Here is a 12,853-nt window from a genome sequence, read left to right as displayed (position 1 = left end):
TCTCTAAATACATCCCATTCCTACCCCACTCCCCTTACGTCCTTTGCTCTCACCTTTTTCTATTCTGCACTCAATCTCCTGGTACTTCCTCACACAAGTCTCCTTTCCAATCTCACTTACTCTGATCACTCTCTTCACCCCAACATTCTCTCTTTTTTCTGTAAACCTCTACAAATCTTCACCTTTGACTCCACAAGATAATTATCAGACATCCCTCCAGTTGTCCCCTTTCACCACATTCACATCCAAAAGTCTTTCTTTCATGCACCTATCAATCAACACATAATCCAATAATGCTCTCTGGCCATCTCTCCAATTCAATACGTACACTTATGTATATTTCTTTTTAAACCAGGTTTTCACAATCACCAGTTCTTATAGATACATATAATTACTAAATGAATTTTCTGCGTCAGCGAGGTAGTGCAAGGAAACAGACAAAGAATGGCCCAACCACCCACATACGCATTTTACATAAACCCCTATACATGTACATAAAGATACATATACATTTCAATGCATACATACAGTCTGTTCTGGATGAGAGGGCTTGGGAAGTGACTCAGCTGTTGTTCGCTGATGATACAGCAATGATGGCTGATTCAAGTGAGAAACTCAGAAGTTGGTGACTGAGTTTGGTAAAGTAAGTAAAAGAAGAAAGTTGAGAGTAAAAGTGAATAACAGCAAGGTTATCAGATTCAGTTGGGTTGAGAGACAAGTTATTGGGATGTAAGTTTGAATGGAAAAAAACTGGAGGAAGTGAAGTGTTTTAGATATCTGTGAGTGGCTTTGGCAGCGGATGGAACCATGGAAGCGGAAGTGAGACACAGGGTTGTGGTGGGGGCAAAGGTTCTGGGAGCATTGGAGAATGTTGGAAGGCTAGGACATTATCTTGGAGAGTAAAAATGGGTATGTCTGAAGGAATAGTGGTTCCAACAATGTTATATGGTTGTGAGGCATGGGCTATAGATAGGGTTGTGCAGAGGAGGGTGGATGTGCTGGAAATGAAATGCTTGAGGACAATATGTTATGTGAGGTTGTTTGACCAAGTAAGTAATGAAAGAGTAAGAGAGATGTGTGGTAATAAAAAGAGTGTGGTTAAGAGAGCATAAGAGGGTGTGTTGAAATGGTTTGGATACATGGAGAGAAAGAGTGAGGAAAGATTGACAAAGAGGATATATAAGCCAGAGGTGGTGGAAAGAAGGAGAAGCAGGAGACCAAACTGGAGATGGAAGGATGGATTAAAAAAGATTTTGAGCGATTGGGGCCTGAACATACAGGAGGGTGAAAGGCGTGCAAGGAATAGAGTGAATTGGAATGATGTGGTATACTGGGTTCGACATGCTATCAATGGATTGAACAAGGGCATGTGAAGTGTGTGGGGTAAACCATGGAAAGGTCTGTGGGGCCTGGATGTGGAAAGGGAGCTGTGGTTTCAGTGCATTACACATGACAGCTAGAGACTGAGTGTAAACAAATGTGGCAGATGTGACAATTTTCCGAACCATAGAAATTTTGCAGGAATAGATAGAATCTTTTTTCTGAACCATGGGAGTTTCCAAAATACAGATTGCCTGATTACAAATATTTCACTGTATAAGGTATACTAAACAACTTGATCTGGCAAAGAAACAGAAGATTAATTTACCTAACGTTGAATGTTTTAATTTCTGTCCAAAAAAATTAATATAGGGATATGCTAGGTTCATCAAGCAAAGGTCTATTCCCTTAAGGCACCCAACAAATATATATGACTTGGACTAGGTTATCAAGCAAAGATTTATGCCCTACATATACATGAATGGAACTGTCAAGAATCATAATACTGTATATAAATAAACAATCACATTCCAAAACTAAGATTAATATTACCTTGCATGCTTCATAGATTGGAAGACTCTGAAACTTGTGCACTCGAGCTTTTCGTGCTCTTTCATGGATGTTAAGATAGGCATTTGTATTCATTTCATTATTCTTAACTGTGTATAAGGTTTTCACTGTACTCCAAGCAGTGTTAAGAGGAGATTCCAACTTGTCCAGTTCTCCTATTATGTTATCAAAAGTTTTGGATTCTTTAGGATCTGTAAATAAGAGAGCAAAATGTTAATCAATATATGGAAACCACAACAAAGGCATATGGCTCACATTGAAATCTATATCTGATCCTACAACAAAGTATGGCTGAATGGGTGTATCCACAAAGGTCCCTAAATCAGATATCTTACTTTCATACTCCAGAATTACCCTCTGAGGGGCTCCTATACCACTCAAAAAGATGAGCACATCCATCTGGTGGGATTACAGGTCAAGAAATATGATGGTGAGAGTACATCTGTGTGAGGTAATGTAGGATAACTGAGTAGGGAGAGTGCAGTGTCTTCAGCATTGACTTTGCACTTTTGGCATAAGGGGTTTTGTTGTATGGTGACCTGGTGTCTGTAATTGGGGAAATGGGCTGTGTCCACAGTGCAGATGAAAAAGGGTATTCATATATATATCTGGGTAGTGCAGTTTCTGATGTGTGTTCATCTGGCTGAGTGGAGATTAAGAATGGATTGGTGTGGTTCTTTTGTGCTGGTTTTGTTGATTTATCTTCTGAGGAAGGGAAAAATCTTTGAGCATAAGTTGCTGCACAGTGGAGCAAGGATAGGTTTTTTGGTCTACCTGGGACTTTGTTGCTGGTTATGGTGTAGTTTGGGTACAAGAGATCTAGCATTACTACAAAGAAATGAGTGATGAGCACAATGAAGTGAGATCGTACTGAAAGTATTTTTGTTTCATTGTGTACATGTGGGTGCTTGGGAGCTAATGATTACAATCAGAGCTTTGTTTTGGGTGGGTTGCAGCTTTATGCTGTTTGCTTAGACAAAGTGAATGACCAAGTAAGTGATATACAGTTTATGGTGGAGCAAATGAATTGTTTGTCAAGGGGACTAATGAATTCATGTAAAAATAAGGGAAACTGAAATATGTATGGTAGTAACCACTTCCACTTTCTCCTAGGTTTTTTTTTTTTTTTTCGCTGTCTCCCGCGTTTGCGAGGTAGCGCAAGGAAACAGACAAAAGAAATGGCGCAACCCACCCCCATACACATGTATATACACACGTCCACACACGCAAATATACATACGTACACAGCTTTCCATGGTTTACCCCAGACGCTTCACATGCCTTGATTCAATCCACTGACAGCACGTCAACCCCGGTATACCACATCGCTCCAATTCACTCTATTCCTTGCCCTCCTTTCACCCTCCTGCATGTTCAGGCCCCGATCACACAAAATCTTTTTCACTCCATCTTTCCACCTCCAATTTGGTCTCCCTCTTCTCCTTGTTCCCTCCACCTCCGACACATATATTCTCTTGGTCAATCTTTCCTCACTCATTCTCTCCATGTGCCCGAACCATTTCAAAACACCCTCTTCTGCTCTCTCAACCACGCTCTTTTTATTTCCACACATCTCTCTTACCCTTAAGTTACTTACTCGATCAAACCACCTCACACCACATATTGTCCTCAAACATCTCATTTCCAGCACATCCATCCTCCTGCGCACAACTCTATCCATAGCCCACGTCTCGCAATAATACAACATTGTTGGAACCACTATTCCTTCAAACATACCCATTTTTGCTTTCCGAGATAATGTTCTCGACTTCCACACATTCTTCAAGGCTCCCAGAATTTTCGCCCCTTCCCCCACCCTATGATCCACTTCCGCTTCCATGGTTCCATCCGCTGCCAGATCCACTCCCAGATATCTAAAACACTTCACTTCCTCCAGTTTTTTTCCATTCAAACTCACCTCCCAATTGACTTGACCCTCAACCCTACTGTACCTAATAACCTTGCTCTTATTCACATTTACTCTTAACTTTCTTCTTTCACACACTTTACCAAACTCAGTCACCAGCTTCTGCAGTTTCTCACATGAATCAGCCACCAGCGCTGTATCATCAGCGAACAACAACTGACTCACTTCCCAAGCTCTCTCATCCCCAACAGACTTCATACTTGCCCCTCTTTCCAAAACTCTTGCATTCACCTCCCAGGGTGTGAATCAATGTCATCAAAAACATGTCACTGTTCTGGTTCCTACCTCTGCATAACTCCCCTTCCTGAGACTCTTACACTAAAGACTCTACCACAAGAGAAAAAAAAATGCTCCCCCCCAACCAAAAGAAAAGGAAATAAGTGAACAAGAAAAATAGATGCCATCACACTGACTAAAAGACAATGATAACAATTCAAAAGGTTTATTCTATCAGCAAGAAAAAATAATATATCTACAAGAGGTCAATGTATTCTGACAAAAAAAAAGAGTACCAAACCATGAAGGGGCAAGAGATAAAGGCACTGTTATCCTGGTAACCATATTGGTGTGATGGCTAGCTTGCTCCAAGGGGAAATGGTTGTAGAGAATACATGAAAAAAAAAAAAAAAGCAGAGGGTGAGACAAAACTGACCCCTTGCAACTCATGTAATCATTAGTTGTACACGAGATTCACTTACTAAGGAAAGAAATGAATTATTTCAAAGATGAGGTTTTTGAATATATTAGACCTTGATCTTAGAGTGCAAGGTAATTGTTACCTAATTTTCACATGTATTCATTCATCATCATAAGACCAATATTTATTGTGCTCTAAGTCTTATAAAGATATCTCCATGATTATGAAAGTTATAGCCCAGACAAGCAGGGGTATGAACACACTTGACCATGACCATAACCTTTAACTTTTAAGTCATTTTATGATAAATCATTTATCAATCTCAATAAAATCACCATAAAAGCAGGAGTAGCAAGTAATAGTTGGTAGGTAGCCACTGACCAGATCAGTATATTACCAGCAATATGTGCCTCAGAATCGGAGGGCTAGCGGCACATGCATGGTGAGCCAGCACCTTACAGGGTGTCAAGTTGCATTCCTCTGACACAGTTAACTGTCTTTCTTCTTCCTGCTTCATTCAAATGTGGACTTTCAGCATTCTGTCCACAAACATACAATCTTCTTGTCACACACAACACTCACACAATTCATTCTTCATAACTTTAGATTTTCCTACATTAAGCACCATACACTAGCCACTTCTTTTGGCAAAATGATATGAGCAATAGATAGTTGTAGTAGGTAGGAACATTAAGTGAGAGCATCATGTAGAAACATTAGGTAAAAGTAGTAGGTAGGAACTTAGATGGGAGCATTACGCAGAAATAGTAGGTTGGAACATTAGGCAGACACATTAGGTAATAGTAGTCAGTAGAAACATTTGGTTGGAACCTCTGGACACACTGTGTTAGAACTGCCAAATGACAGTAGCCTGTTCAGGGTGAGGCACTAAAGGCTAAGACGCAGCACTGGAGTTCACCATTTATAGAAACTCTTTTGCCATGGCCACCCCTCTGAGGGAATTCCTGGTGGGAACAGGAATAGGAAATTTAAAAAGATAGATAGAAGCACCAGGTTTTGTAAACTTGTTTTCAGCAACCTCACGAACATTTTGACATTTGTATGGCTGGCTACTAAGTTTATCATGGTCACTAAAGCTTCTTATTCAAAAGACTGCTACTCCTTTAGTAATTCTCAACAAAATGCATATCTGTAAAAAAAAAAAAGGGGGGGGAGGGAACATGAGAAAAGGAATGCTATGCATTTATAACCTGTGTGTTGTACAAAAAGACAAAAAAGGTGGAAGTGTGGGGGCTGGAAACTCACTCCTTCTTGTATCTTAATTTCTAAACATTGGAACAGAAAATGGAGCCAAGGAAGGAGTGTTCATCCTTCTCAAATGTTCAGGTTGGGAAGTATGAATGTGTATGTGGAGGCAATCAAGATACAAAGAAAAAGATAGATGGTATGTTTGAGGAAAGATACCTGGATGTTCTAGCTCTGAGTGAAACAAAACTAAAGGAGAAGGAGGAAAAATGATTAAGGGATGTCTTAAGGGTTCAGTCAGGAGTTAGTATGAGGGCAAGATCTATGGAAAGGGTAGCTCTGCTGCTGAAGGAGGGAGCTGTGGAAATGTGCAAAAGTATGTAAACAAGTGAGCCCAAAACTACTGAGGGTAAATATTTATTCATTTATTAATCTATTTTGCTTTGTCGCTGTCTCCCGCGTTTGCGAAGTAGCGCAAGGAAACAGACGAAAGAAATGGCCCAACCCACCCCCATACACTATGTATATCCATACACGTCCACACACGCAAATATACATACCTATACATCTCAATGTACACATATATATACACACACAGACACATACATATATACCCATGCACACAATTCACACTGTCTGCCTTTATTCATTCCCATCGCCACCTCACCACACATGGAATACCATCCCCCTCCCCCCTCATGTGTGCGAGGTAGCACTAGGAAAAGACAACAAAGGCCCCATTTGTTCACACTCAGTCTCTGGCTGTCATGCAATAATGCCCGAAACCACAGCTCCCTTTCCACATCCAGGCCCCACACAACTTTCCATGGTTTACCCCAGACGCTTCACATGCCCTGATTCAATCCACTGACAGCACGTCAACCCCGATATACCACATCGATCCAATTCACTCTATTCCTTGCCCTCCTTTCACCCTCCTGCATGTTCAGGCCCCGATCACACAAAATCTTTTTCACTCCATCTTTCCACCTCCAATTTGGTCTCCTACTTCTCCTCATTCCCTCCACCTCCGACACATATATCCTCTTGGTCAATCTTTCCTCACTCATTCTCTCCATGTGCCCAAACCATTTCAAAACACCCTCTTCTGCTCTCTCAACCACGCTCTTTTTATTTCCACACATCTCTCTTACCCTTACATTACTTACTCGATCAAACCACCTCACACCACATATTGTCCTCAAACATCTCATTTCCAGCACATCCATCCTCCTGCACACAACTCTATCCATAGCCCACGCCTCGCAACCATACAACATTGTTGGAACCACTATTCCTTCAAACATACCCATTTTTGCTTTCCGAGATAATGTTCTCGACTTCCACACATTCTTCAAGGCTCCCAGGATTTTCGCCCCCTCCCCCACCCTATGATTCACTTCCGCTTTCATGGTTCCATCCGCTGCCACATCCACTCCCAGATATCTAAAACATTTTACTTCCTCCAGTTTTTCTCCATTCAAACTTACCTCCCAATTGACTTGACCCTCAACCCTACTGTACCTAATAACCTTGCTCTTATTCACATTTACTCTTAACTTTCTTCTTTCACACACTTTACCAAACTCAGTCACCAGCTTCTGCAGTTTCTCACATGAATCAGCCACCAGCGCTGTATCATCAGCGAACAACAACTGACTCACTTCCCAAGCTCCCTCATCCACAACAGACTTCATACTTGCCCCTCTTTCCAAATCTCTTGCATTCACCTCCCTAACAACCCCATCCATTAACAAATCAAACAACCATGGAGACATCACACACCCCTGCCGCAAACCTACATTCACTGAGAACCAATCACTTTCCTCTCTTCCTAATATGAAAGTGGAATTAGAGAGCTAGATGATCATTAGAGCACATGAACCAGGAAACAAAATAAAGGAAAAGAAGTTAGTGTTATGTGAACATCTGAGTGAGCGCATCAGCAGTTTTGATGCAAGGGACTGAGTATCAATATTATTTAAATACTGGAGTAGGTATCATGGCAGTTCAGGGTTTAATTAGGTGGCATGGGGTACACAATGTCATAAATGAAAATGGTGAATAGGATTAGGAGTTGTGTGCTGAAAAAAGAAAGGTGACTGGGAATACCTGGTTTAACAAAGAACATAAATATAGACCTCAGTGGTGTAGCGTTCAGGGAGGTTACTTTTGTGGGAATGGAAGAATCTATCCCCTTTCCCTCCAAGATAATCTCTTTTTCCAGTCCATTGTTCAACCATTCCTGTTCTGAGGCCATTCAGGGAAGGGATCAAGTGCAGCAGGCATGGAAAAACTCTCCTTCCTCTGGTTCCCATTCAGCTTTTATCACTGTCTGTAATCAGTGCAAGTACATTACCCATCAGGCAAGTTCCTTTATTCAAAGGAAGTAAGATAACCTCTCACTGTCATCCACTGATAGGTCTTTCTGGTCTTTAGCTAAAGGCATCTCTAACAACCTCTGTTGCTCTACCTTTCCCTCACTTTTCCATTTTGACAACACTATAGTTGTCTCTACAGTAGACAAAGCAACTCTGGTTCGCGGTTCTCCTCTAATTCGACCTTGGATGACTCTAACACTCCTTCACCTTCTGATACTCTTCTTATCAATCCTATGCCACTTCCCATAATCTCTTTTCGGACTGTCCGAAAAGCGTTTCTTTCTGTGGACACAAGCAAGGATTATGGTCCTGATGGCAACCATTCCTGTGTACTGAAAGAGTGTGCCTCTGAACCTGCACCTGTGTTTGCTCATCTGTTTCATTTCTGTTTATAAACCAATACTTTTCCTTCTTCTTGGAAGCATGTGATGAGACATCCCATCCCTAAAAAAGGGTGATCATTCAGATCCCTCTAACTATCGTCCTATTGTTTTGATATTCACTATTTCCAAAGACTCTGAATTCTTCCTCAACTTCCATATCTTTAGATATCTTGAATCTTACAATCTTCTCTCTGATCAGTATGACTCCTGCAAGGCAAGGTGCACTGGAGATATTCTCTCCTATCTTACTTATGTCTAGTCATCATCCCTGAAAGATTTTGGGGAGTCTTATGTAGTTGCCTTAATATATCCAAAGCTTTTGACAGGGAGGCATCGGGGTTTAATCTCCAAGCATCCGTCTTTTGGTTTCCCTCTCTCACTTTGCTCCATAATTAGCTTTCTCTCAGGCTATCTCTGTGGTTGTCAATAGATCAGCCTCCCCCTTTTCTCCATCAACAGCAGTCTGCCTCAGGAATCTGTCCTGTCTCCTACACTTTCTCCCCTTTAACAATGATTTCCTCTACCACAATAACCAAATGCATTCATATGGTGATGACTTAAGACTTCATTCATCTAAATACTTCATTTCTGCTCCTTCTTCTCTCACTCGATTTGCACTTCGTCTTGTCACAACTTAATAAACTCAGACTCAAAAAGGATATCTCAGTGGGGGTAGGTGAAATCTAGTCAAGTCTAATGCCTCCAAGGACCAGCTTCAACCCATGTCTTTATCAAAAACTCCACACAATTCTCATCTTTCCTGTGATTTCACCTATTGACTCAATGAACAAATCTATGTATGAATATATATAAACAAATATAAATGAAGGTGAAATTGCAATTCTGTAGGAGTTCAGATAATTTCATTTAACATGTATTTTTCAATACACACTGCACTACATGTTTCATGAAGACAATCTGCCTCATCAGGTGCAAATGATTCATAAAGTTTTAAATCCCAACACCAACACACAAGCTTATTCATCCTCTTACCATCATGCCAAAGTATAAACTGGCCTGACAGGGAATGTGGATGATGGCTTGTGGATAAGGAGGGTTGTGTGGAGGTGGTTGGACTGGCTAATTAGATGTGTGTTCAATTATTCTTCTTATGTTATTGTGTCTTGATAACTCTTTCATAATGATTTGGTTGATAATAGGATGTGCTTTAAAGTTACCTAGGGATAAGTTCTTAGTATCAGCAATTAAGACCAATTGATTGACGTAATGGGAAGCATAATCATAAAAGGGTACAATGTGATGGGGTTGTTAAGGTCTACAGGGTAATAATTTTTCGCCAATGCTTAGTTACAGCATTCCTGTGCTCCTCACTGCATACTAAATGACTGTGCGAAAAGCATCTCTCAGTTCCTGTTTCACCTGTCTGGCCAATGTATACACCTTTACAGCCCTTACATCTGACACTGTAAACACCCCCAATGCTCAAATAAAAATTTGGCCTATTCTCAATTAAGGTCTTATCGATAGTACTATTGCATTGGGAGGCAAAATAAAAAGCACTGTTTTTTAGTACCTCTTACATTAGCTATGTCAGGAGAATAGGGCAACACCAATCATTCACGTCTAACAACCTTTTCCACATTTCTGTTGCTAGAGGCATAAAATATCTTCCTGAATTTCCAGTAAAACTTGTTCACAGACAATTTGTGATAACATAACTGCCTAAGATTAGGTGAAGATTAGTATGGGTTTTCAGAAAAGAAGAGTGAATGTTGGGGTGAAGAAGGTGGTGAGAGTAAGTGAGCTTGGGAAGGAGACCTGTGTGAGGAAGTATCAGGAGAGACTGTGTACAGAATGGAAAAAGGTGAGAACAATGGAAGTAAGGGGAGTGGGGGAGGAATGGGATGTATTTAGGGAATCAGTGATGGATTGCGCAAAAGATGCTTGTGGCATGAGAAGAGTGGGAGGTGGGCTGTTTAGAAAGGGTAGTGAGTGGTGGGATGAAGAAGTAAGAGTATTAGTGAAAGAGAAGAGAGAGGCATTTGGACGATTTTTGCAGGGAAAAAATGCAATTGAGTGGGAGAAGTATAAAAGAAAGAGACAGGAGGTCAAGAGAAAGGTGCAAGAGGTGAAAAAAAGGGCAAATGAGAGTTGGGGTGAGAGACTATCAGTAAATTTTTAGGGAGAATAAAAAGATGTTCTGGAAGGAGGTAAATAGGGTGCGTAAGACAAGGGAGCAAATGGGAACTTCAGTGAAGAGCGTAAATGGGGAGGTGATAACAAGTAATGGTGATGTGAGAAGGAGATGGAATGAGTATTTTGAAAGTTTGTTGAATGTGTCTGATGACAGAGTGGCAGATATAGGGTGTTTGGGTCGAGGTGGTGTGCAAAGTGAGAGGGTTAGGGAAAATGATTTGGTAAACAGAGAAGAGGTAGTAAAAGCTTTGCGGAAGATGAAAGCCGGCAAGGCAGCAGGTTTGGATGGTATTGCAGTGGAATTTATTAAAAAAGGGGGTGACTGTATTGTTGACTGGTTGGTAAGGTTATTTAATGTATGTATGACTCATGGTGAGGTGCCTGAGGATTGGCGGAATGCATGCATAGTGCCATTGTACAAAGGCAAAGGGGATAAGAGTGAGTGCTCAAATTACAGAGGTATAAGTTTGTTGAGTATTCCTGGTAAATTATATGGGAGGGTATTGATTGAGAGGGTGAAGGCAGGTACAGAGCATCAGATTGGGGAAGAGCAGTGCGGTTTCAGAAGTGGTAGAGGATGTGTGGATCAGGTGTTTGCTTTGAAGAATGTATGTGAGAAATACTTAGAAAAGCAAATGGATTTGTATGTAGCATTTATGGATCTGGAGAAGGCATATGATAGAGTTGATAGAGATGCTCTGTGGAAGGTATTAAGAATATATGGTGTGGGAGGCAAGTTGTTAGAAGCAGTGAAAAGTTTTTATCGAGGATGTAAGGCATGTGTACGTGTAGGAAGAGAGGAAAGTGATTGGTTCTCAGTGAATGTAGGTTTGCGGCAGGGGTGTGTGATGTCTCCATGGTTGTTTAATTTGTTTATGGATGGGGTTGTTAGGGAGGTAAATGCAAGAGTCTTGGAAAGAGGGGCAAGTATGAAGTCTGTTGGGGATGAGAGAGCTTGGGAAGTGAGTCAGTTGTTGTTCGCTGATGATACAGCGCTGGTGGCTGATTCATGTGAGAAACTGCAGAAGCTACGGAGTTTGGTAAAGTGTGTGGAAGAAGAAAGTTAAGAGTAAATGTGAATAAGAGCAAGGTTATTAGGTACAGTAGGGTTGAGGGTCAAGTCAATTGGGAGGTGAGTTTAAATGGAGAAAAACTGGAGGAAGTGAAGTGTTTTAGATATCTGGGAGTGGATCTGTCAGCGGATGGAACCATGGAAGCGGAAGTGGATCATAGGGTGGGGGAGGGGGCGAAAATTTTGGGAGCCTTGAAAAATGTGTGGAAGTCGAGAACATTATCTCGGAAAGCAAAAATGGGTATGTTTGAAGGAATAGTGGTTCCAACAATGTTGTATGGTTGCGAGGCGTGGGCTATGGATAGAGTTGTGCGCAGGAGGATGGATGTGCTGGAAATGAGATGTTTGAGGACAATGTGTGAGGTGGTTTGATCGAGTAAGTAACGTAAGGGTAAGAGAGATGTGTGGAAATAAAAAGAGCGTGGTTGAGAGAGCAGAAGAGGGTGTTTTGAAATGGTTTGGGCACATGGAGAGAATGAGTGAGGAAAGATTGACCAAGAGGATATATGTGTCGGAGGTGGAGGGAACGAGGAGAAGAGGGAGACCAAATTGGAGGTGGAAAGATGGAGTGAAAAGGATTTTGTGTGATCGGGGCCTGAACATGCAGGAGGGTGAAAGGAGGGCAAGGAATAGAGTGAATTGGAGCGATGTGGTATACAGGGGTTGACGTGCTGTCAGTGGATTGAATCAAGGCATGTGAAGCTTCCGGGGTAAACCATGGAAAGCTGTGTAGGTATGTATATTTGCGTGTGTGGACGTGTGTATGTACATGTGTATGGGGGGGGTTGGGCCATTTCTTTCGTCTGTTTCCTTGCGCTACCTCGCAACCGCGGGAGACAGCGACGAGGTATAAAAAAAAAAAAAAAACTGCCTAAAGGTAAAGCTATCTGAACTCCTACCAAATTGTGATTTCACCTTCATAAATATCATGGACTAATGTAATCATGATATCAACATGTAAATACATTTATCTTTTTCTTTAATATTCCTGACTGCTGTTTCCCACATCAGCGAGACAGTACCAGGAAACAGATTAAGAATGACCCATACGACGCATATACACATATATATACATAAACGCCTATACACATACATATACATATACATATCAACATGTACTTACGTGTACATATATGCTATCATTTATCTATTTATTTTGCTTTGTCGCTGTCTCCCACGTTTGCGAGGTAGCGCAAGGAA

The 12,853-nt window shown here is 41.2% G+C and overlaps 1 protein-coding gene across 1 annotated transcript in view; it reads right to left on the bottom strand.

Moving 5' to 3' along the window:
• Positions 1-12,853, bottom strand: part of LOC139760211 (uncharacterized) — a 543,167-nt gene that overhangs the window by 438,918 nt on the left and 91,396 nt on the right. Inside the window, exon 3 of the mRNA XM_071683146.1 lies at positions 1,873-2,081. Coding sequence (XP_071539247.1) covers positions 1,873-2,081 — 209 coding nt within the window. The remainder of the gene's footprint in view (positions 1-1,872; positions 2,082-12,853) is intronic.

Source organism: Panulirus ornatus, chromosome 35 (assembly GCF_036320965.1).
Source record: "Panulirus ornatus isolate Po-2019 chromosome 35, ASM3632096v1, whole genome shotgun sequence".
Lineage (NCBI taxonomy): Eukaryota > Metazoa > Arthropoda > Malacostraca > Decapoda > Palinuridae > Panulirus > Panulirus ornatus.
This window is presented reverse-complemented; position numbering and strand designations above follow the sequence as displayed.